Source organism: Spermophilus citellus (genome assembly GCF_964194105.1).
Source record: "Spermophilus citellus genome assembly, chromosome: 7".
NCBI lineage: Eukaryota > Metazoa > Chordata > Mammalia > Rodentia > Sciuridae > Spermophilus > Spermophilus citellus.
The window spans coordinates 78119142-78140653 of record NC_138188.1 but is presented as its reverse complement, the minus strand read 5'-3'; the positions used below and the strand labels follow the sequence as shown (position 1 = coordinate 78140653).

Sequence of the window (21512 nt, the reverse complement as noted above, 5' to 3'; positions counted from 1 at the left end):
AGAGTGTTGTTTTGCTTTGTTTCAGGTCAAGGGAATCTACAATTTGAAGTAACCACTGGGTGAGTAGTGTTTTTTGTTTGTTTGTTTGTTGTTGTTGTTATTTGCTTGTTTTATTTTGTTTTGTTTTTTTTTTTAAGAAATGTCAAGGGGCTGGGATTGTGGCTCAGTGGTAGAGCACATGCCTAGCATGTGTGAGGCACTGGGTTTGATTCTCAGCACTGCATATAAATAAATGAAAAAAATAAAGGTCTATCAACATCTAAAAAATTTTTTAAAGAAATGTTAAATGCTATGGATAATTCATATTGATTTTGCATGATTCTTCTTATAGAATTTTTTTAACATTGAACATGCTATGAATAATTTCCAATCTTAAAAAAAAAAAATCAGTTTCCTGACCCCACTACCAGACAAGGGCAGCTTTTCCAGTGCTGACTCACTGGGCCATCAATTAAAGTGATACCTGCCACTTTGAAACCTCCTTTAATTGCTGTTGCATCTATTTGTTTGTTTGTTTTTAATATTCAAATGAGAACTTCCAATTCTACTCCTATTTTCACGTGCTTGCCTGTCCCTCTTTGCTGAGTGGATACCAGTATCCTCTCACGTTAATTCCTACAGCTTCCCTCTCTCCACTAAGAGCTCTTCTGGTCACCACTGTCCTCTCATTCCCTCTAGTCTGCAGGAGGATGCACTTACACTCCCTTCAGGAGGTAACTTTCTCTGTAACTCCTCTCCCTGGCTAAGGCCTGAAGGAGGAACCCACTATGTGTTTCCTGAATAAACCTTAGTCTGTGATCCAGTTTTGATACAGGAGCCCACTTAAATTTTTAGGCTCATTTATCCTGCTCCTAATGGAGCTGCCCAAAGAGATGACAGAGGTGGGAGTCAGTGAAGGCTCTAGAAACCAGCAGTTTCTCTCCCTGCTCTTTGCACCCACGATCTTATGAAGTACTCTCTAATTACACCATTTAGTGGACCATATTATAATTTTATGATGTGTTTTTCTCTCTACTAGACCATAAATTTCTCTAGGGCATGGAGGTTGTCTTGTTAGTTTTAGCTTCCCTTGGGCCTCATATACAAGGGCCTGTCACTTGTATAGGTGCTCAGTAAATGTTTAGTGAATGAAAGAACTCATTGAAGCATCAAGTGAAGCTTGCAAACTACTCTGTAAACAAAGTTGTGGGGAGGGGCAGTGCCAAGGTTTAGCTCAGGCCCATCTCATTTACTTGGACCTTCTGTGTTTAGTAGGTGTTAGATCTAATCTAATCCAAAAGACTTGGTACAACAGTTGGCATTTCAGGCCAATAATCAGGAGAGGAGGGAACTGCAGTAAGCCAGTGAAACAGTTTTTGGGAATCCAGAAGGGGATTTCTCCTCCTTACCTCTCCACCTTTAAGATTTGCAGCCATGCAGGGCACAAAGGCACACACCTATAATCTCAATGGCTTAGGAGGCTGAGGCAGGAGGATCACGAGTTTAAAGCCAGCCTCAGCAAAAGTGAGGCATTAAGCAACTCAGTGAGACCTTGTCTCTAAATACAATACAAAATAGGGTGGGGATATGGCTCAGTGGTCAAGTGCTCCTGAGTTCAATCCCCAGTACCTCTCCCAGCCCCCCAAAAAAGAGTACTGTGAGTTCAAATCTAACCTCAGCGACTTTGCAGGGTCCTAAGCAACTCAGTGAGATCCCGTCTCTAAAAAAATAAATAAATAAATACAAAAAAGTGCTGGGACTGTGGCTCAGTGATTAAGTGCTCCTGGGTTCAATCCTTGGTACCCATCCTCCCACCCACCCCCCCAAAAAAAAGATTTGCAGCCAGTTAGAGGTTAACTTTATTATCCAACAAGAGGTGTCCTTTGAACGTTCCCTTGTTGAATGTTACCATAGAGTTAGGGCAGATCTTACATCACAGGTAAAGGAGGAGAGAGAAGTTGCACCTGGAGATTTAAGCCAGGGATAACCTAGTGCAAGCCAATGCTGCTCTGGCTGGTAGAAGGAGGAATGCAAGTGCTGTTCTCTCCCATGATTCAGTGCTCCTCTGTATTTCTCTAAAGCAAAGGCAATGGAGTGGAATGTGTTCCTGGAACTGAAAACACAGATAGAGCTACAACTAGCAAGGAAGAGCCAGTCTCCAGCACTCATGGAATGAAAGGTAGGACCCAATGGAGAGCAGAGCACAGAAGCAGGGTGACACTGCTGCTGAGCCGCTGGGGAAGACACCTGAGTCCCGGCCCTCCCTTAGGAGTAAGAGGGAGGAGAAAGAACAGCATCTACACCCTTTATGTGGTATAAAATCAATTTCCTGCTGTTCATTTGTGGTGTTCTAATTAGGTCAGAAATCTCACATTGAGAGGTAACTCCTCTCTAGAAGAGCTGCTCTGTGAAGGAGTAGTTGTTGCAGGTAAGAGCAGGGCCAGAAGGTCTGTGCTTTAGAAGCAAGATGCGTGGAGGCACTTTACTTCTCGCTTTCTCCAGGAATCTTGAATTTTGAATTTTGCTGCTTCCCAAAACTCTCTGTGGAAAGATTCAGAGCTCTTGTTCCAGGTACTTCCCCATAGGATATCACCTCTAACCACTTTGTACATCAATTTCCTATAGGCAGAATTGGGTGCAGGATGAAAATTAAATAAATAAGCAGATATGTAGGCATTTTTATATTTCCTATTTTAAGGACATCACCATAGGTTATAGGTTCATGGGGCTTTGAATATGTTATTTTATCATCTTATCTTTTCCTAACTATTTAAACTAAAGATAATTTTTAAATCTTCTGCTTTACGCTTCCTGAAACTGCCCATAGTGAAAACCTTGGGAATTTAATATTTAAAGTTTGGGCTTTTGGACTGTGTCTCCATCAACTCAGGTTGCCAGAAACAAAATGCCACAGACCAAGTGGCTTAAAGAACAGAAACTTCCTTTTCACAGTTCCAGAGGCTGGAAGTCTGAGATTAGGTAACAGAATGCTTGGTGCTAGTTGGGGGGTCCCCTTCCTGAATGGCAGGGGGCTTTCTCCTCACTGTGTGCTCATGTGACTTCCACGTTCAGTGGGTCAGGGCAAAGAACCAGCTCTCTGGTGTCTCTTCTAAGGGCACTGATCCCATATGACCAAGGCCCTGCCCTCCTGACCTCATTAACCCTCTCACCTCCAAAGGTCCCATCTCCAAATACCACCACATGAGGCATTAGGGCTTCAACATGTGAATGGGATGGAGCATGAACATTCAGCCCGTAGCAGACCATTTGTGATTAACTTGGTGCAATACGAATATGTCTTCAGGCACATACTCTATTTTACAATGGCTGCTAGAAGAAGTATTAGTTCAAAATGCACTTATTGAGCACTTAGAAAGTACAAAAGTCATTAAACAAGCCCAGTCCCAGAACCTCCCATCTACCCCAGGCCAAGACTGAATAAGTTTCTTCTTTAAGCTTCTGGACTCTTGGATGTTAATGAGCATGAGGAGCAAATTAAACAGGAAGAAGTCCACGTCATGGAGAAATCAGATGTTCAGACTTGGTCAACAAATATTAATAGTAATGCCATTTAATAAGGCAGTAATTGTCAACTAGGGTGTGTTGGTGCTATAAAATTTTATATTTAGAAAATGAAAAGCGACCTGTTTTCTTCTAAGTACAAACCGGGAAAATAAGGATTGAGAAAAATCTTGGTTCTAGAATATGGTCTATAAATCTTTCGTCAGGCCTAGTCCTCCATGGGAGGTGACAGGAGCTCTGGGAGGTTGGAGGTTTTTGTTTTATTTTCCTGTGGAAATTTCAGGTTGGCTTGTGAAAAGCTTTTTTTTTTTTTTTGAAGGAAAATAAAACTGAATTTATATCTCCTAAGTAACTGGTCGTATCTTCTAACACTGTCTCATATTTACTGTGGTGGTTAGAGGACGTCACATTCCAGTTTCCTCTTACTTTGAAAAACTCAAAGTGAGGTAAGGTGCCTGGAGTTGGGCTCCTGTTTCAGCTGGGGCCCAACAGACCAACAAAATATGTTGGCACTTCAGTTCTCAACCTATTAGGTTGTTGATTTAATAGGTGACTTTTCAGATTACTGGGACTTTAAAACACTGAACCTATGAAAGCTAGCCAGGTCATAATGTATGTCATGCTCTTGAGGTGTTTCACAAAAAGATCTTTATGAGCTGATCTGTTTGAGGACAGAAGGGTCAACAATGCCAAAGATGTCCAAATATGATCACCAGGAGATATGAACTAACTTATATAAATTTATAATTCCTCTTTTACCCAGATCATAAGGATGAGGATTATCCAGATGCCTTCCTTCCTTTCCTCTCTCTCTCTCTCTCTCTCTCTCTCTCTCTCTCTCTCTCTCTCTCACTGCTAACTTAAGGTCATTATGCTCAAAAGGCATGGTGTGAGCAGAAGAAAGAAAGGATGACTTTTAGTGTGTACTTGGTTTTAACTGTGTACATGCTCATATATATGTGTGCACACTCAGACATACACAACTTTCAATATTGGGAAGGCTGCCTGGTTTCAGGGGACAAACAGGTGGCAGTAGAATGACCATTGTGTTGATATGAGCTGAGATGATCTTTTTTCACTAATTAGGCTCATGAAAACCACTCAGCTCTTGAGAAGATTGGCTGATACCATAAAATCAATAAATACACAAATAATTCAGTTGGGTTGTGAAAAGTAGCCTAAAACACAAAAACACTACATGCAGGTGAGGCTGTGGAGCAACAGGAACTCTCATTCATTGCTGGTGGGAATGCAAAATGGCTTAGTTGCTTTGGAAGGCAGTTTAGTAATTTCTCACAAAACAGAATATATTCTTTCCGTACAATTCAGCATGCATGCTCAGTATTTTCCTAGAGGAGTTGAAAACTTATGTCTCTACAAAAACCTGCACACAAATATTTCTACATGCTTTTATTCACATTTTCCAAACCTGGAAGCAACCAAGATATCCTTCAGTGAGTAAACGGATAAACTGGCACATCCAGTCAATGGAATATTATTCAGCACTAAAGAAATGAGCCATCAAGCCAAGAAGAGACATTTAAAAAAAAACAACCTAAATGCATACTATTCAGTGCAAAAGGCCAATCTGAGAAACCTATAATTCATATGATCCCAGCTTTATGACATTCTAGAAAATTCAAATTTTTTATTATCTGGAGATAGTAAAGGGATCATTTGTTGTCAGGAGTTAGTGTGGAAGAGAAGGATGAGTATACAGAGTGGGGATTTTTAGGACACTGAAAATTTTCTGGTGTGATACTGTAATGGTGGATACATATCATTTGTACAAACCCATAGAGTGTGCATCACCAAGAGCAAACCCTAACGTAAGCAATGGACTTTGGATGAGTACGAGTGTCCATGTAGGTCCATCAGCTTCACCCCTCTGGTAATGATGGTGATGGTGAGGAAGCTAGGCATGTGTAGGGGCAGGGGCCTTATGGAAAATCTCTGAACCTTCCTCCACATTTTCTTATGAAACATTTTCTGCTTAAAAAAAAAAATAGGAGCCTTCATAAAGACTTTTTTCAAATAGGCCACATGCACATTATTGTATTAGATGCTGTTGAAACCTGCCAGTTCCTCTTTATCAGGCTATTACATCCATTTACTTCCCAATTGCTTTGAGGTTAGCTGATGATATCTCACAGTTGTGCCCTTCTAAGAACTGCCCTCAGCTGACGAGAGCTGTCTAGCCAGGAAATGCCTGTGAGGCTACATCCTCCCCCAAGGGTAGCTTGTGGCCCACAAATGGGTTACTAGTTCAGGGTACAAAAGCCAACCCTCTGTACCAAGATAACACCCTTGTGGTCCCATGTGTGCTCTAGCATTTCCTAGGGGATCCGGCTGATGCTAGACTTCAGCCAAACCCACATCTACGCCTACTTCTTCCCCGCCCTGTTTTCGGCCCTCACTGTCTTACAGGTTTCATCTGAAAGCCCTTTCTCAATAACACACTTGCACAATCTGCTTCCTGACCTAAGACAGTACAGGAGAAATCCAAGAAACAATGGGACTCTGGTATTGGGTCACCTGCTGGCAATTAATAATAAGGACCCCATCAGTAGTGTTACAGAGTACTGAGAGTCCTGATCCCTGAACTGCTGTGGTTCAATTGCCTGGACCTTCACCTGTGGTGAGCTGGGATCAGATATAGGTGGGCAGTGACACGCCAGCTGGTGCTAGGTCTTTGGAGAGGATGGTGGAATTAAGAGTCTGCTGCTAAGTACCACTGAGGCACTGAAGATAAAGGAACAGACCCACATTAGTCACCAGTTTAAAGCCCATTGTGAGAATCAGAGGGCCTCCTTGCCAATGTTTAGCTCCTCATCTCCAGGCAGACTGAGCTGAAGAGCCAGTGGCAGAATTTAAGAAAAGGATACATTTTCAGGCAAGGCAAATCTGTCACTGGGTCATTTTGGGATCCTAGCCAGTAGATGAGGAGACAAAGTCAGGTCATGATACGTAAAAAGGACCCTAAGCATTGAAATGAGAATTCTGGGTCCATACCCTTTATCCCCTGGACTGGCAGTGGTGACCTACTCCCCCTTATTAAGAGAGAGACCTTCTCCCATCCCCCCAGGACTGTGCAGAACCTGTAGATGAAGCATGAAAGACAATGTTTGCTCTTCCTCATGTTCTCCACATCTCCCTTCCAAACCCTTTCCAGAATAGAGACTAGGATGGGCATTACAACATGACCTGACCTGGGGTAGAAGCACATGGACCTATGGTCATGAGCTCCAAAGGCAAAGATCTTTGAATTATGCTTTAGTGCCCATCTAAGAAGATCCATTATAGAAAAGGTACCAAAAGACCAATCCAACTGGACAACTTGGACAGTAGATGTCAGCAAGCTTACTTCATGGCACCCTAGAGCCTAAACCATGGGCTCCTAATACAGAAATCTTGGTAGCAGAACTGGAGGCTGTGCATGGGCCCTGCAGTGGGGGCTCCCTATCATCAGGACTGCTCTGGGATGTGAGGACCATCTGGCTACAATGTGGGTCCCTGGTTCCCATGGGTACATGGTTCACCAGGGATCTTGCTTGCCAGGTGGGTGTCTCCTTACTCCTTCACCACTCCACATGTGTCTCTTATATATTCAGTTGACAAAGATGACCTAGTCTCATAGAGGAGAGATGTTCTTTAGTCAGAGTTACAGGGGTAACGGTGCTTCCCTGCTAGAACATCCAATTTGTAGGATAATAAAATAGTCAAACTTCCAAGACTCTGACTCCAGACTCATCCAAATGAGGGTCTGTATAAGCAAGCCTGCTTTTCTTTATTAAAAAAAGTCCTATCTAGCTGCCAGCCTGTTGAATGTCCAACCTGCTAGAGAGATCCATGCTGAGCCCTCAGTATGGTACTGTTAAGAGAAGTCGATTTCTTCAGCCCCCACCAGGCTCAGGGGCACAGTGTGTAATATTGCTTTCATCAAGGGACTCAACATGGACAAATGACCACTGAACTATGGTCCCACCACCCCATTCAGAAGTAATTGGCCTGATAGAGGAGTGGAACAGCCTTTTGAAGGCAAGGCAGAGCTGCAATTTGGACAAGGCACTGTGGATAGGGAGTGCCATCCTTCTGGATGCAGTATGTGCCTTGAACTGTGGCTACATTACAGGGCTGAGCCCCAGTAGGCAGAATATATGAATCCAAGAGCAAAGATATCATGCTTGCTCATTATCACTTCTAGTGACCGACATGAGGGATTTGTTCCCACTTATCCCTGCAACTTTAGCCTCAATGAGTCTAGAGATCTTGGATCCTAAGGGAGCACTTCCACTAGGGAACATGGTAAAAGTCCTACTTAGCTTAAAGCTACATCTGCCACCTGCTGCTGCAGTTGGTCATTAGTTTGGATTTTGCCTTCAATTCATCACTTCCCTCCTACTCATGCTAGACACCCTGACCCCTGCTGCCCATCAGGCATTTCTACTGATGGCATCCAGTCCGAGACTCATCCCTGGCTATAGTTCTTTTACTCACCAATGCAGTGACAGTGGGCATGGGAGCACTGAGAGATGTCCCAATGATCACCTCTCTGCCTCTCCCAGACAGCAGTCTTACTCCTCCCCATGGTCAGGATCAATCCTCCCTCTAGTGTGACAGCTACTTTTTTGCCTGCGAGCCTACTGGCATGAGGACAAAGTGATAGGGCTCTCATTCTACTAGGGGAAGAGTCTGAGTGGGACAAGGAAGAAAGATGGAATTCACCTAAGGACTGACGCAGTTCAGTAGTGGGACAGTCACAGAACAAGCGGGTGTGCTATTTCTGATGCCATTGGTTGAACAGCCTCTTTTTGGCCGCTGACTATACAAATTAAGGAGTTAAATGAAAATTTGAACTCTGAATTCACTGTTGTCCTGGATTTGCAGAGCCCTCCCTGGCCATATGAAAAATCACTGAGAATAAGCTTTTTGCCTCATAGGCAACCGAGGAAGAGCCTCTGGACAGACCCCAGAGAGCTACAGGCCCCTCCTCAAGCCTCTCTTTAGGCACCCCCCCACACACCCCCGTCAGATCCCCAGGGTTTTGAAGGTGGCAAATGGGTTATCTAGTATAGTACATAGGGGTTGTTTCTTTGCTAACTTTTGTGACATTTCCTTTTTTGGCCTAAATAAATTATTTGCTTTCATCGTTATTATTATGATTCAAAATTATTTCATGCCCTCTTGTAAATTGATGAATAAAATAAGTTCTAGCAAACAGTTCTTTCTAGTGAGATTGTGGGTTATTTTGGATATATAACCAGCTAGCTTGATTTTTTTTTTTCTGGTTACAAAAAGGAATACTCATTCAGGCTATCAAAAACAGGAAATACAGAAAAGTACAGATGAAGATTCAAACTGGATATAACCACTATATAAATCTTTCCAACTTTGTGTCCATAGAAATGCATGCTTTTTAAAAAATGGAACCATACTAATGTTTGCATGGCTTTATATTTTAGTCTTATTGAAAAATTCCCATTGAATCTGATGAAATGGGCAAGGCTTAGACTAGACCCAACGAGACATGTCAGCTTGTCCTTCACCCTTACCCCCACCATTGGGCTTCTTCCAACACTGAATATCCAAGGAAGCTGGTTTCTGAGCTAGGAAGTGATTTCCTAGCTGGGACGTTTCTTTGATCTCAGCTTAAAACAGCTCTAAAACTCTAAGACTGCCAACTCAGACTGCCCTACAAACTGAAAAGAACTTTGACAACAGAAAATACACTTGGGGGGAAAATGTGCCTTGAGACTATGAGGAATCTGAAAGCAATTAACTGAATGCTTAGGAATGATTTGCTTCCTCTTAGCCAAAGACCATTAGCAAATAAAATAGATGCTTCAGCTGTAGACTAGTCTGGATTGATTGATTGACCTACATTTACACTCTGGGCTGCCAAACAAAAGATCCTAATCCAGCCTAGTACCCTGGGAACATTCTGGCACTCTCTCCTCTGTGAGCTCTGGAAAGTGAGTAGTATGATCAGGCAGAAGGTGACTCATGAGTTAAACCCTAGAAGACAGAAACCTTGGTTAGCAGCACAGCATAATCCTGAGGTTTTACAGACCCAGGCTCAAGACCATCTCCATCTTTTTGAATAAATTGTTTAGCCTCTTTGGGTTTAAGTTCTTTTTATTGTTTATTTTACAAAATGTAGACACACATTAAATGAGATTAAGTGATTAAATGAGATGAAGCTTTTAGGCTGTGCCCAGTTTTCTGTTAGTATATGATCATTAGCACCTACTTACTGTACATCCAGGGAAGGGAATGGAAGGTCAGCAGCCCAGGCACTGCCTTAGGGCAGCTCCCCACCACTCCCAGACCCCCAGGTGAAAATAATGTGCTTTCGTTCATGTGATAGAGATGATGCTTTAAAGGTTGTGCCTAATTGTAAGGAATAGAGAAAAATCTAGTTTGGAAGAGAATAGAATAGAATTTACTCATTTAATATCTTCATGGTATTAGTTGCCGCTGAACTAGCAGGATCTATATTGGTCCGTTAGTGCCATCCAGTGTTCAGCAAGGGAAAGGCCATGATTTTGCCTTGGAAGTCTATAATTTACCAAAAAATGTGTTTTCTGATGAGGATAACTTAATCTCACTAATAGGTTCTCTTGTTCATAAGTTTCATTCAATTTTCTTAAGCAAAATCAAAACCTTGGAATTCTAAACACTAAATGCTAAAACTAGATTCATGCAGGGTTTATGTGATGTGAGCTATGAAGATCATCCAAGAGTGGAAAAGACACTACTCCCCAGACCTTATCAGCATGAATTTTCATGGGCCACCTTTTCCACTCTTGTTGTCCTTCCCCACCCACACTCTTTAGATGTATTCTGCTACATGAACTGGGAGAGCCTTGGAGGCTTGGGGAACACTGACCCAACACACTGCAGGACCTCAGCTGGGACTAGTCACTCTATGCATTTTCCAAGAAGGAACATATCACTTAAATTTTTGCTGTAATCAAATTGAATATTTGTCAAGATCCAGTGTGTTGGTTTGGTTCTTCAGAATGTGTATGTGGAATAAAATCATGGCATTTGAAGGTAAATGGATGGAGTTGGAGAATATAATGCTAAGTGAAGTTAGCCAATCCCCCAAAACCAAATGCCAAATGTTTTCTCTGATATAAGGAGGCTGATTCTTAGTGGGATTGGGAGGGGAAGCATGGGAGGAATAGACGAACTCTAGATAGGGCAAAGGGATGGAAGGATAAGAGAGAGAGCATGGGGGTAGAAAAGATGGTGGAATGAGATGGATATCATTACCTAAATATATATATGAAGACATAAATGGTGTGAAAAACCAACCAGAGATATGAAAAATTTTGCTATATATGTGTAATATGAATGATAATGCATTCTGCTGTCATATATAACAAATAATAATTTTAAAAATTTAAAACAAAACTGTGTGTGTGCTGTTTCTTTTTAAAGCTATTTATTACCTTATAATCTGTTTCCTCTCCTGAGTATTTCTGAGAATGAGACAATGACAAATTGTCCCCAAATTTGAGTAACAATAGAATACTTGGAATGCCCATAACTGCTCCAGAGAAGCTTTCTTCAGTATTATTGTAATTATTATTAGCACTAATTATAACAAGTGTTACTTTTTTAATTCATGTGATTACCAGGTATTTTACTTCATTAACATGTTAGCTAATCCTCTTACCAAGACATTATTATTCCTTTTTTTAAGATTTTCTTTAAAAAAACAGATTTAACTTGCCCAAGGTCACATAGTTTGTGAGTGGAAAAATCAGAATTGCATTCAGGTCTGGCTGGTTCCAAAGTCCATTCTCCTACCACTGGGCAGTGGGCCTCTCATGTGTTCACCCACACACATGCCTATAACTGGCCAGACCCTCGAATCTGAGATTCTGGACCCTCAATGCTGCCAGCTCCTTACTGCTGACCCCATGACCCAACTCCTGGAGAGGATTAAATATGCAGGTGATTTAAGCTAGAACAAAAGGCAGCTCAAGAACTGGAAGGGCCTGGATGAAGGAGGAACATCATCTAGGAGCCAGGACCCACAGCTCCTGACCCCACTTTGGGCCTTGAGAAGTCCCCACAGGTCAATTACCGCAGTTGGTTGCCTATGAGCCACACCTTCCTCCCCAGGACTTTGCCCCCAGGACCTTCTCCAAGTTTTGCAGGTTCTAAGAATTCCAGGTTTCTTCCAGGAGCCACCAGGATAGAGAGTGAATAGGGCATTGTCTCTGCTGCCCAGAGCCCAGGGCCACAGGTGAGGACACCCAGAGCAGCTGCAGTTTGGGACTCACCCTGGAAAGGCTCTGGTGACCCTTAACCACTCCCACAGCACCTCTCCTGCTTTGCCTCTAGAGCAGAACCCAAGCACACAGAGATGGAGTAGGACGCAACAGATGAGGCCATCACATCAAGGGTGAATATTGTCTGGGAAGCTGTTGTTTTACATTTGTAAATGATTTGATACATGATTGCTACATGGCCCTGCAGGAGAATGAAGGCAGGTGATCACCTCACCTCAGGTGCCAGCTGCCTGCAGAGTGGCTGGAACTCATGAGGCCTCTCAGTTCCCATCCTGCCCACCTGGGCTGTGGGGGTTCCAGGCTGAGCCAGGCCTCTGAGCCAGGCCAGGGCCACCATCCAAACCTTCCAGCAGAGGGCTCTGTGGTCCCTGGCAGCCCCTGCATCCTCTGAGGCACTGGGACCACTGGACCCTGGAGGCTCAGCCCCTCTGGTTCCCGCAGCGGGTGATGGAGGACACAGCTCCCTCCATCCCTCCAAGACTCCCTTGCAGACCTCTCAGGAAGACAGTCATTCTCCTGCCCTCGCTCTTTGCTCCTGGCATAAGGAGACTCGGGGATAGACAACCACCCTAAAGAGGAGTCATGGGAGTCCCTACAGAGTTGCCTCTGGATATTGGAGGTGGGGCCCATTCCTGAGCCAGTCCCTGCCTCACTCCCCAAATATGTGCTGATTGTGTTCAGCTACGTAATAAATTTCCCGAACCTTAATAGCTTAAAACAAACACTTATTATCTCGGTTTCTGAGCTACAACTCAGCTAGGAAGTTTAAACCCAGGTCTCTCATGAGGGCCACGGAAGCTGTAGGCCTAGGGCTGCAGTTCTTGATGCTCCCCATAATTATTTCACCCCAAGGTGCCATTTACCCTGAAGTGTGTCTGGAATCTGTCTTTAGGTTCTTGGGTTGCCTCCCAGCACTTTTGAGGTGAGGCTTCACAAAACCCCCTGAGACTCTTCTTTAGGGCAGTTATTCAAACCTGGAGTCCCCTTATGCCAGAAGCACAGTGAGGATGAGGAAATGACCATTTTGCTGAACGATGGTACAATGCCTTATGATAGAAGTTAGAGATGGGGTGGAAGTGTCCCTGAGACAGGCACTGCCTGCTACATCCTGCTATTGGCAGAGGGATCATCCTCCTCCCTCAAAGGGGCTCAAATCCTACCCTTTCCCTCCCCAAGGCTGCTCCAGCAGGGAGTTTGTCTCCACGGAAACCTTTGATGGTGGTGAAGGTGGCGGAAATATGGACAAGGAGAGCAGTGTGCTGAGTGTAATTATTTCCTTCTTGCATCTTTTCTAATCTCCCTCATTTCTATTCATGGGCTGCTCCTGCCCCTTCTCCCTCTCCTCTATTCCCTCTCTTCCTCATTTTTCATAATTGTCCCATCAAGACCAGGTCTAATCAGGAAGCCTAGATCACTGGACCTTCAAAGTGTCTGTGCACCCTCCCAGCCCTGCATGTCTCCACATCACTGTCTCTGGCAATGTGCTGGTTTGGAGTCAGGAGGGGCTGCAGCTGGGCACCCCAAAGGCCCAGGTGGGAGATCTGGGGTGGGAGAGGCTCAATGGGCCTTGCCGGGGCGGAGCACTGCCCCAACTGCTGACTCTGAAGTGTGTCCCTGTTCCCACCCTTACAGCTCTCAGGACTTTTCCAGTCTGAGGACAGTTATGAAACCTGTTCCCCCAAAACGGTTTCCCTGGAGAAAGGAGAAAGCACCGAGGGAGGAACAGAAGAACGTGATGAGAAGAAAGCGTGAGTGTGAAAGTTGGAAGAAAGTAAGCCGATGTGTTGCCAGGGCTTCTCTGACTTTCTTCTTGTCATTTCAGGGCATCGAGCAGCACAGAGGGGTGCGCTGGGGTGTCCCCTGGCCTGCCCGTTCCTGCGGGGGGGGAGACGACGGGTGTCCAGGCGCAGGCAGTACGGGCGATCGCAGCAAGCCGGAGACCCTCCTCCACGGAGAACTGACCCTCGTCGCAGGCTCCCTTAGCTCCGCGGCCGCCGGTGCCGTCTGCATCCCGGGGAGGGGCTGTTGTGATGCAGACGAACGCCGCGCGCTCCTTCAGCAGAAAGCAGCCTGCGGGCCTCGGCGCCCCGGGTCTGTAGCGGGGGGAGGGGAGCCCAAGGCGAAGCGCCCCAAGGGTCCCAGCTCAGGGGCCCGGGAACTGTGTGTGGCTGCACGCGCCTCCACGGGCGCAGGGAGCGCACAGCTTACGCCGCCAGGACTCACCAAGGGCTGCTCAATTTTTGGCGATTTTGAACTTTGGGGCTGAATAAGTCTTTGCTGTGGGGGCTGTTCTGTGGGCTGTGGGATGTTTAGCAGCATCCCGGGCCTCTAGAAACTACAGGTCATTAACACGCCCCTACACCCTCCCATCCCCAAATTGGGACAATCAAAGATTCCTTCAGATATTGCAAGATTTCTCGGGAATGGGAGTGGAATTAGAGCCTTGGAGCCTGAGCGCGAGCGCAGGCCGAGGATGAGCACCTGGAAGCTGCTGCGCCTCCCCATCCCCCAAGAGAACGTCTGTGTGTGTGTGTGTGTGTGTGTGTGTGTGTGTGTTCATTCCAAGGTTGTTCAGTTTCAAAGAGGGTTGGTTCCAAGTTTACTTATGAAGTATTTACGACAGATGTATTAGTTTTTTAATACAGGTTATTTATTTTCAATTATTTTTTAGTCTCATTGGTAACATTTCATTCATTTTTAGCTTTTTAGTTACTTAATTTTATACTTGTAGTTACCTGTGAATAATCATTTATTTTACTTTCAAGATTTTTTAAATTATTCATTTTCAGTTATGTTTTATTTTTATTAATAGTTATTTTGAGTTGTAGGTTTTAAATTAATTGGCTTATAATTATCTATTTTCATTGCCTGTATTTACAATGTTTAGTATCTGAGTTGCTTTCTACTTTTAGTTATTGGAATTTTGAACTATTTATTTTCACAGTCAATTGACTAACTGAAACTCATTGAGAGCTTTTGAATTACTGTAGTCATTTATTTTCAGAGTGCAATGCTCTTATCACTGTAGGACTTTTTCTGAGTTATTTAGTTTTCCAGAGTTTCTTCAGTTATTTTTTTTGAGCTGTTTATTTTTACATTCACTTATTTTTTATTTATTGTGTGAGTTATTTCATTTTTAAAACTTTATTTTCAAAATTATTTAAATTTTAAATATATTAAATTTTTTCAAAGTTTTTAATGTATTTAGTTTTTAAATTATTTCCAGAGCAACTTATTCTCAGTCATTTTTTTTCAGTTATGCCTTCACCACTTAAATTTTCGTCTTTTTTCTTTCTTAATTCATTCAGATTTATTTTCCAAGTTATTTAGGTTTAGAATTTAGTGTACCAGTTCAATTAAGAAATGTTATATTAGTTATTTTAACAGAGAAAATATAATATAAAGAATTGTTAACCAGCTGTTGGAGATTTAAAACATAAGAAGAAGTGATACTTAGATATCATGGAAACTGAGAGCTGAGAGAACAAAGGTCAGAGGTTGGAATTATCAAAATCCAGGAGTGTAGAGGTGACCCCATGGCTAGGGCTTGTCCCCTGAGGAGCAGTTGCTGCTCAAGATACAGATGGCCCAGGAACTTGGGAGCTAGATGCAGAACTCTGAAAAGCAGGTGCTGGTGTCTCTAAAATGGCACGATGGGCTAGTTATGGGATTTTTAAGGAAAATATCCAACTGGATCACTGGTGCTGCTGAAGCACGCTCTGGCTCTCTGGGTAGAGATGCTGCTAGGGGGAGACAGGCAGGATGCTGAAGAGGCACGTCCCCTTCCCCTCCTCCAGTCTCCAAAGCAGAGAGTAGAAGGGTGGGCTGGAAGCTGGGAAGTCCAGTGTACAACCAGCAATCTTAGCTTTGCAGTTACTTAGTTTTAGAGTACTTTTGAATTTAGTTTGTTTTGGAATTGTTAGGGATGATTTGGTTTTAAGTTTTCCCTAGACATGGGATCTAGCTGAGTCTCCGGTCCCCTGACTGTTTCTGGAATGGAGTGAGCCAATGAGAGCAGCCTCTCCTGTGAGTCTCAAGGAAACCACTTTATATATCAAAAAAAAAAAAAATCATGTGTCTCACTTTATTAATAAGGAAGCCCTTTAGGTGGCCAAAAAAGTAGAGACTAAGGGACAGGCTATAAGGGAGAGGCTCATCCCTCTTTGAAACTTTTCAGAAAGTGAAACTATGTTGTGAGTCTACCTTCTCCCACCCCCCTTTCCTAACAATAAAGTATCTTTCTTGATAATGTGTGTTTCAATTTTGTAGACTATTTACACAATAAAAGTTCTTCCCAAACCCATAATCTTATAATCTTAGATTCTTTTATCGGCATCATTTTCAAACCACATTGTTTCATCTTGACCATAAAAATATATAATATGTTATTCAATTGATTCAACACCTGCTCTCAGAATACTTCTGTCCTAAGGGAAATTCAAGAACCAAGTGAGCCCAGAGAAATGTAAAGATGAGTGAGAAATCATCCATCAAGTGGGGAAGACAAATGTAGAAACAGATAATCACAATCACAGTGTGACAGATACTCTGGGAGCACCAACACTGTCACGGACTCTTCTGATGTGGTTAGGGAAGGGGTGATAATCTGAGCTAGATCTAAAGGAGCCAAAACTTTCTTTAGGTAGAGAAGGAGGAGGAGACCTTGGGCTGAGGGAATAGCACATGCTCAGGCACAGAGGCATACAGGAGCCCTGCATGGCAGGGATGACAAGTTGCTAAGGGCCCCTGGGCCACAAGAGTCAGAAAGGCTCTTAACATTAGGGCTGGCCCTGGCACTCAGCAGATCCTGCCTCCTATCATCCTCACTGCTCACCAACAGAGAGTGGGAAGCAATTTCAGGAGTCCAGTGCTCTTCCTGCTCTTCCTGATCCCATCACAGTTACATTCCTGGGAATCTTCCCTCCTTACTGGCTTTAGTGGTTTCCCACCCCCATTTTCACTTGTTCATTAGTGGTGAGTCCCTTCCTCCTTCACCTCCTCATTCCAGTTTCTTACACATCTGTAGAGAAAGAGGAAGGTTGAGACCAGCCACCTGTGAGGTGGTGATGATGTCAGTTGCAGAGGAGGTGAGGAAAAAGGGGACAAAGGAAACCTGCTGTGGAAATCTGTAAGGGTAGGGCAGGCTCTGGGCATGACCACTCATGACTTCCTCCAGATGCTTTAGACAACTGCAACCATAGAAAGGTAGAAAGTCTGCAGGAATGTGGTTCTCAAAGGGGGAACCTATTTAAATCCAACCTAGTTTGTGAATCTTATTAATTCAACAGTGTTGTAGCTCCGTGGTAGGGCACTTGCCTAGTATTTGTGAGGCTCTGGGTTCAATTATCAGCACAATAAATAAATAAATAAAAATAAAGGTCCATCAACAACTAAAAAACATATTTAAAAAAAAAAAAAAACGAGTATTGAAAGCACACAGAGTCCTTTACTATGTGAACAACAGTAAACATGACTACTAAGTCAGAAGAAAATGTAGTCCCGCCTAATGGATGATGGTGTATTTTCAAACTTCTTATAAAACATATCTATACATTCAGTCTCAAATGCATGTGTATAAATATCTCAGCAGACTTCTCTGCTTATCTTGTCAATCATGATATACCCAATTCTCTATGAGAATATGGCAGAACTTCAACTACTTTTGTATCTTAGCTAAACACAAGAATCTTCAGGATGCTGCCATTTGCCTCAGGAAACACCACTTAGATGGTCTCATTGACTAGCCAGCTGCTCACTACAGAAACTCAGCCCAAGGCATGTTCAGTATTTTGGTCCTGAGTCCATGCCTGCCATACGAAAATGTCCACACTTGATGGTGCTGGCAGGGGACAAGTGCCCTATCTTCCCAGAAGGAGTCTCTCTGCAGATATTATGCCACAGAGAGGTGACCAAAGGAGACTTTCTAGTACCAGGAATTGCTGGATGTCCTCAAGTGCTGCCCCCAGTGCCCCAGGACTGTCCACTCTGATCTTCTACTCCAGCCTCCTTGTCAAAGCCCAGGCTGCTGCTCTGTTGGGCTCCAGGAATCACAGAGCTCATGGTGGGCTGCAGGGGACACAGAAATAGGGGAATATTCCTTGTGAAGCCATCTCAGGTATCAATAGATCTCCAGTGGACACTACAATCTCTACTGGGGGCCTGGCCACACTGTTCACTCAGGAAGTAGTTGTGAACTTTTAGGCTTATTAAAAACAGGGTGGTAATGCAAAATAATAATAATAATGCTCATGTAAAAAAAATAAATAAAAATTTTTAAAAAACAGGGTGGAGAAACAAAGGGTATGTTTTCCGTGAATTAAATATGTGTTCTCTTCCCATTTGAGTAAATGGAAAGGAATCCAAAACCACCAGATGAAACCCCTCAGGCCTCTTTTAGAGTTGTTCAAATCCCCCATGCCTTTAAAATGTGGCCCACTAGAGGGACTTGGATTTCAATGTGTTGCCAAGGGTTGAGAATGCTGTGGCCACAGATTATAATGGCCTGGCTGAAGCAGCTAAATCCATAAAACCTAGAGGAGTTCTGAGTCTGTACTAAATACCAGCCATACATTATGCAATGTTAGAGCTAGAAAGTCAAAGATCCTCTATCCCAACATTGCTACAGTATATTTTATAGAATATGCAGAAGTATTAAATGAGTTAATCCATTTTCTGCTAGGCAGAAAAAAAAGTTTTTAATAATCTATTCCTCTCTTGGTAGATGTCAATTAATAGATTCAAGAATCTGAAAGCTCTTACAGGAAGGAAGTCTATACACTTTTCCCAAACTTATTTGATCATGGAACCCCTTTTTTCTTTTGTGAAATATAATATCCCATGTATATTAGTAAGGGGAAAGGCTAAACTTATAACAAAGAGATACAATAAGATATGATGACTTAAAAGAATATTTTCTGAGAAAAACTTGGGGGGATTCCACCAGTATGTGGAGAGAGAGAGGACAATCAACAGGAAGACCTAAAGCTAGAGTGGAGCAGACACTGAGAAAACATTTGAGCAAACAAATGCACACACACACCAAACATATCACTTGAAGTGCACCCAGTGTACTTGGGGTAACCATAGCAACAACAAGCCCAAGGATCTATACAAAAGAAGACTAAGAGAAATAGTAATTTTAAGAGTTAAGACTAAAAGCTCCCCCCCCTCCTTATTTCTTTTATCTTTAAAAAAAGATAATGACTACTTAGCTTAAAATTTATGACAATATGTTACAGTTTCTGATTTATGACCAATTAAAATGGACGAGCACAACAGAACAAAGACCAGGAGGGAAGAAATTGAAATACTGTATTGTAAGTCCCTTACGTGTACAGCAGCACAATAACACTTGAAGGTTCACTGTGATATTATAAATTCTGTAAACCTTAAAGCAAACATGATGGAGTCACACAAATAAGCCAACAAGTGAGATAAAATAGAATTTAATAAACATATCCAAGAGCTGATAATGAAAGAGGAAATGTGAAACTAAGAACAGAAAAGTAGAAACTACTTACCAAGATAGTAAACATTCTAGTATCAATAATGAAGTAGTCTAAATATCTCGATTAAAAAAGAATGATTTGGCCAGGTGTGGTGGTGAAATTCCTGGCTGGGGAGACTGAGGCAGGAAGATCACAAGTTCAAAGCTAGCCTCAGCAAAAGTGAGGTGCTAAGCAACTCAGTGAGACTCTGTCTTCAAATAAAATACAAAATAGGGCTGAGGATGTGACTCAGTGGTACAGCACCCCTGAGTTCAATCTCCAGTACCAAAAAAACAAAAAAGAATGATTGTCAAACTGGATATTAAAAACAAGATAAAAAGCCATTCTAATTATAAAGTTATAAATAGATTAAAAGCAAAAGGATAGAAAAAAATTATACCATGCTAATGCTAACCAGAAGAAAGCCAAAACAACTATGTTAACATAAAACAGTCTCAGAACAAAGATATGTTAAAAAAAAAAGTCATTTCAAAATGACACAATGACCATCCCACCAAGAAGACCTAATAATGTTGGCTGTTTGTGTGTCAATAATAGAGCCCCAGGACAAATAAATCAAAAACAGAATTGCAAGGAGAAATAGAAAAACACAATTATATTCAACTATTTCGGTTCCTGTCTTGCAAAAATTGATAAAACAAGTAGAAAATCAGTGAGAATACAAATTATATTATTGACCAATTTAACCTAATGAACATCAACAGAACACTGGGTTCAATAATAGATTGGACATGTCCTTCCCAAGTGCACTCGAAACAGTTTACAAGACATCCCGTTGTGATAGGATGAGCTGTGTCCTTCCCTTTCACCGCCAAATTCATTTGCGGAAACCTTAACCTCAGTACCTCAGAATGTGATTGTATTTGGAGATAGGGTCTTTAAGAGGTTATCAGGGTGGAAATTAATTCAATATGACTGATATCATTATAAGCAGAGGAGATTAGGGCATAGGCATGCACAGAGAAATGACCACAGAAGACACAGAGGAGAGAGCCCTTTAAAGGAATGAACCCTACTAATACCTTAATTTCAGGTATCTCTGTTATCTAAGCCCCCTAGCCTATGGTACTTTTGTTCTGGCACTTCTCACAAAAAACATGGTCAGAAAAATGTGTCTCCATAAATTTGTAAAACTTAAATCCTGTATTTCCAACCATGAAATTAAATTAGAAATCAGTAAAGATCTTGAAAATTCCCAGAATTGTTTGGAAATTAACCTACTCTATTTTAAATAACTGTGAGCTGAAAATATCAGAAAGAAAATAAGGAAGTATTTCTAACTAAGTAAAAATGGAAAGATATCAGAATTTGTGGGATCCAGATATAGAAGTAATTTGAGGGGAATTTATAGCAGTACACGTTTATTAGAGAAGAAGAAAAATCGCAAACCAGTGACCTCAACTTCCATCTTCAAAAAAAATTAAAAGAAAAACAAACAAAATGCAAATTAAGTAGAAGAAAGAAAATAATAAAGACCAAATGGAAATCAATTAAATAGAAAACAGAAGAACAATAACAAAACTATATTTTGATTCTTGGAAAACATGAATAAGATTGATAGACATCTAGTTAGACTGATCAGAGAAAAAAGAGAAAATGCAAATGATCAATATTAGTAATAAAAGAGGTGACCTCACTACATATGCTACAAATATAAGACTAATCAAGGAATGTGATAGTTTTTTGCTAATAAAACAACACTTAGTTAAAAGAAAAATTTCTTTTTTAAAATTTTTTTATTATTAGTTGTTCAAAACATTACAAAGAAGAAAAAATTCTTTAAAATAATAAATCACTTGATATTGTGATAAGAAACACATATTTTCTGTCCTCGGTTCCTCACATATCTCCTAAATCCCTGTTAATAGGGTTGCTAGGAGAAATTTTATTCTAGGACTTGGTCTTTGATCCCAGTTCCTGACACAGAGCTCCTAAAACTTTTGTATTCGTTTCTTACAAAAGGAGAACAATTTTCAGAATTTGAAATATGCCTTCACAGGTCCCTGCAATCCAGCAAATATTTTGCCTGTTAATGGACAGTGGGGATGGTCTAAAACCTGGCTTCAACCACTTCTGAAACTCCAGCTGTGACATTTCATCTTTAATCAAAGGCAGGAGCCCTGAAGAAACAGGCCAAAACTCTGATCCTCTGAGTGCCTGCTCAGGAGCCTGGTTCTAGACATCCTCCAAGAAATAT

The 21512-nt window shown here is 42.1% G+C and overlaps 1 protein-coding gene across 8 annotated transcripts in view; it reads left to right on the top strand.

Moving 5' to 3' along the window:
- MCF2L2 (MCF.2 cell line derived transforming sequence-like 2) overlaps positions 1–16059 on the top strand; it is a 247921-nt gene extending 231862 nt beyond the window's left edge. Inside the window, exons 26-30 of one of the 8 annotated variants that reach the window (XM_081300603.1) lie at positions 26–59; positions 2061–2158; positions 12984–13072; positions 13440–13555; positions 13630–13916. In XM_081300603.1, coding sequence (XP_081156729.1) covers positions 26–59; positions 2061–2158; positions 12984–13072; positions 13440–13555; positions 13630–13768 — 476 coding nt within the window. In that variant the 3' untranslated portion in view covers positions 13769–13916. Of the gene's footprint in view, positions 1–25; positions 60–2060; positions 2159–11859; positions 12827–12983; positions 13073–13439 lie in introns of those variants that run through there. The other 7 variants (XM_081300605.1, XR_014022845.1, XM_081300604.1 and 4 more) reach the window with 7 other exon arrangements.
- The last annotated feature ends 5453 nt before the right edge of the window (positions 16060–21512 follow it).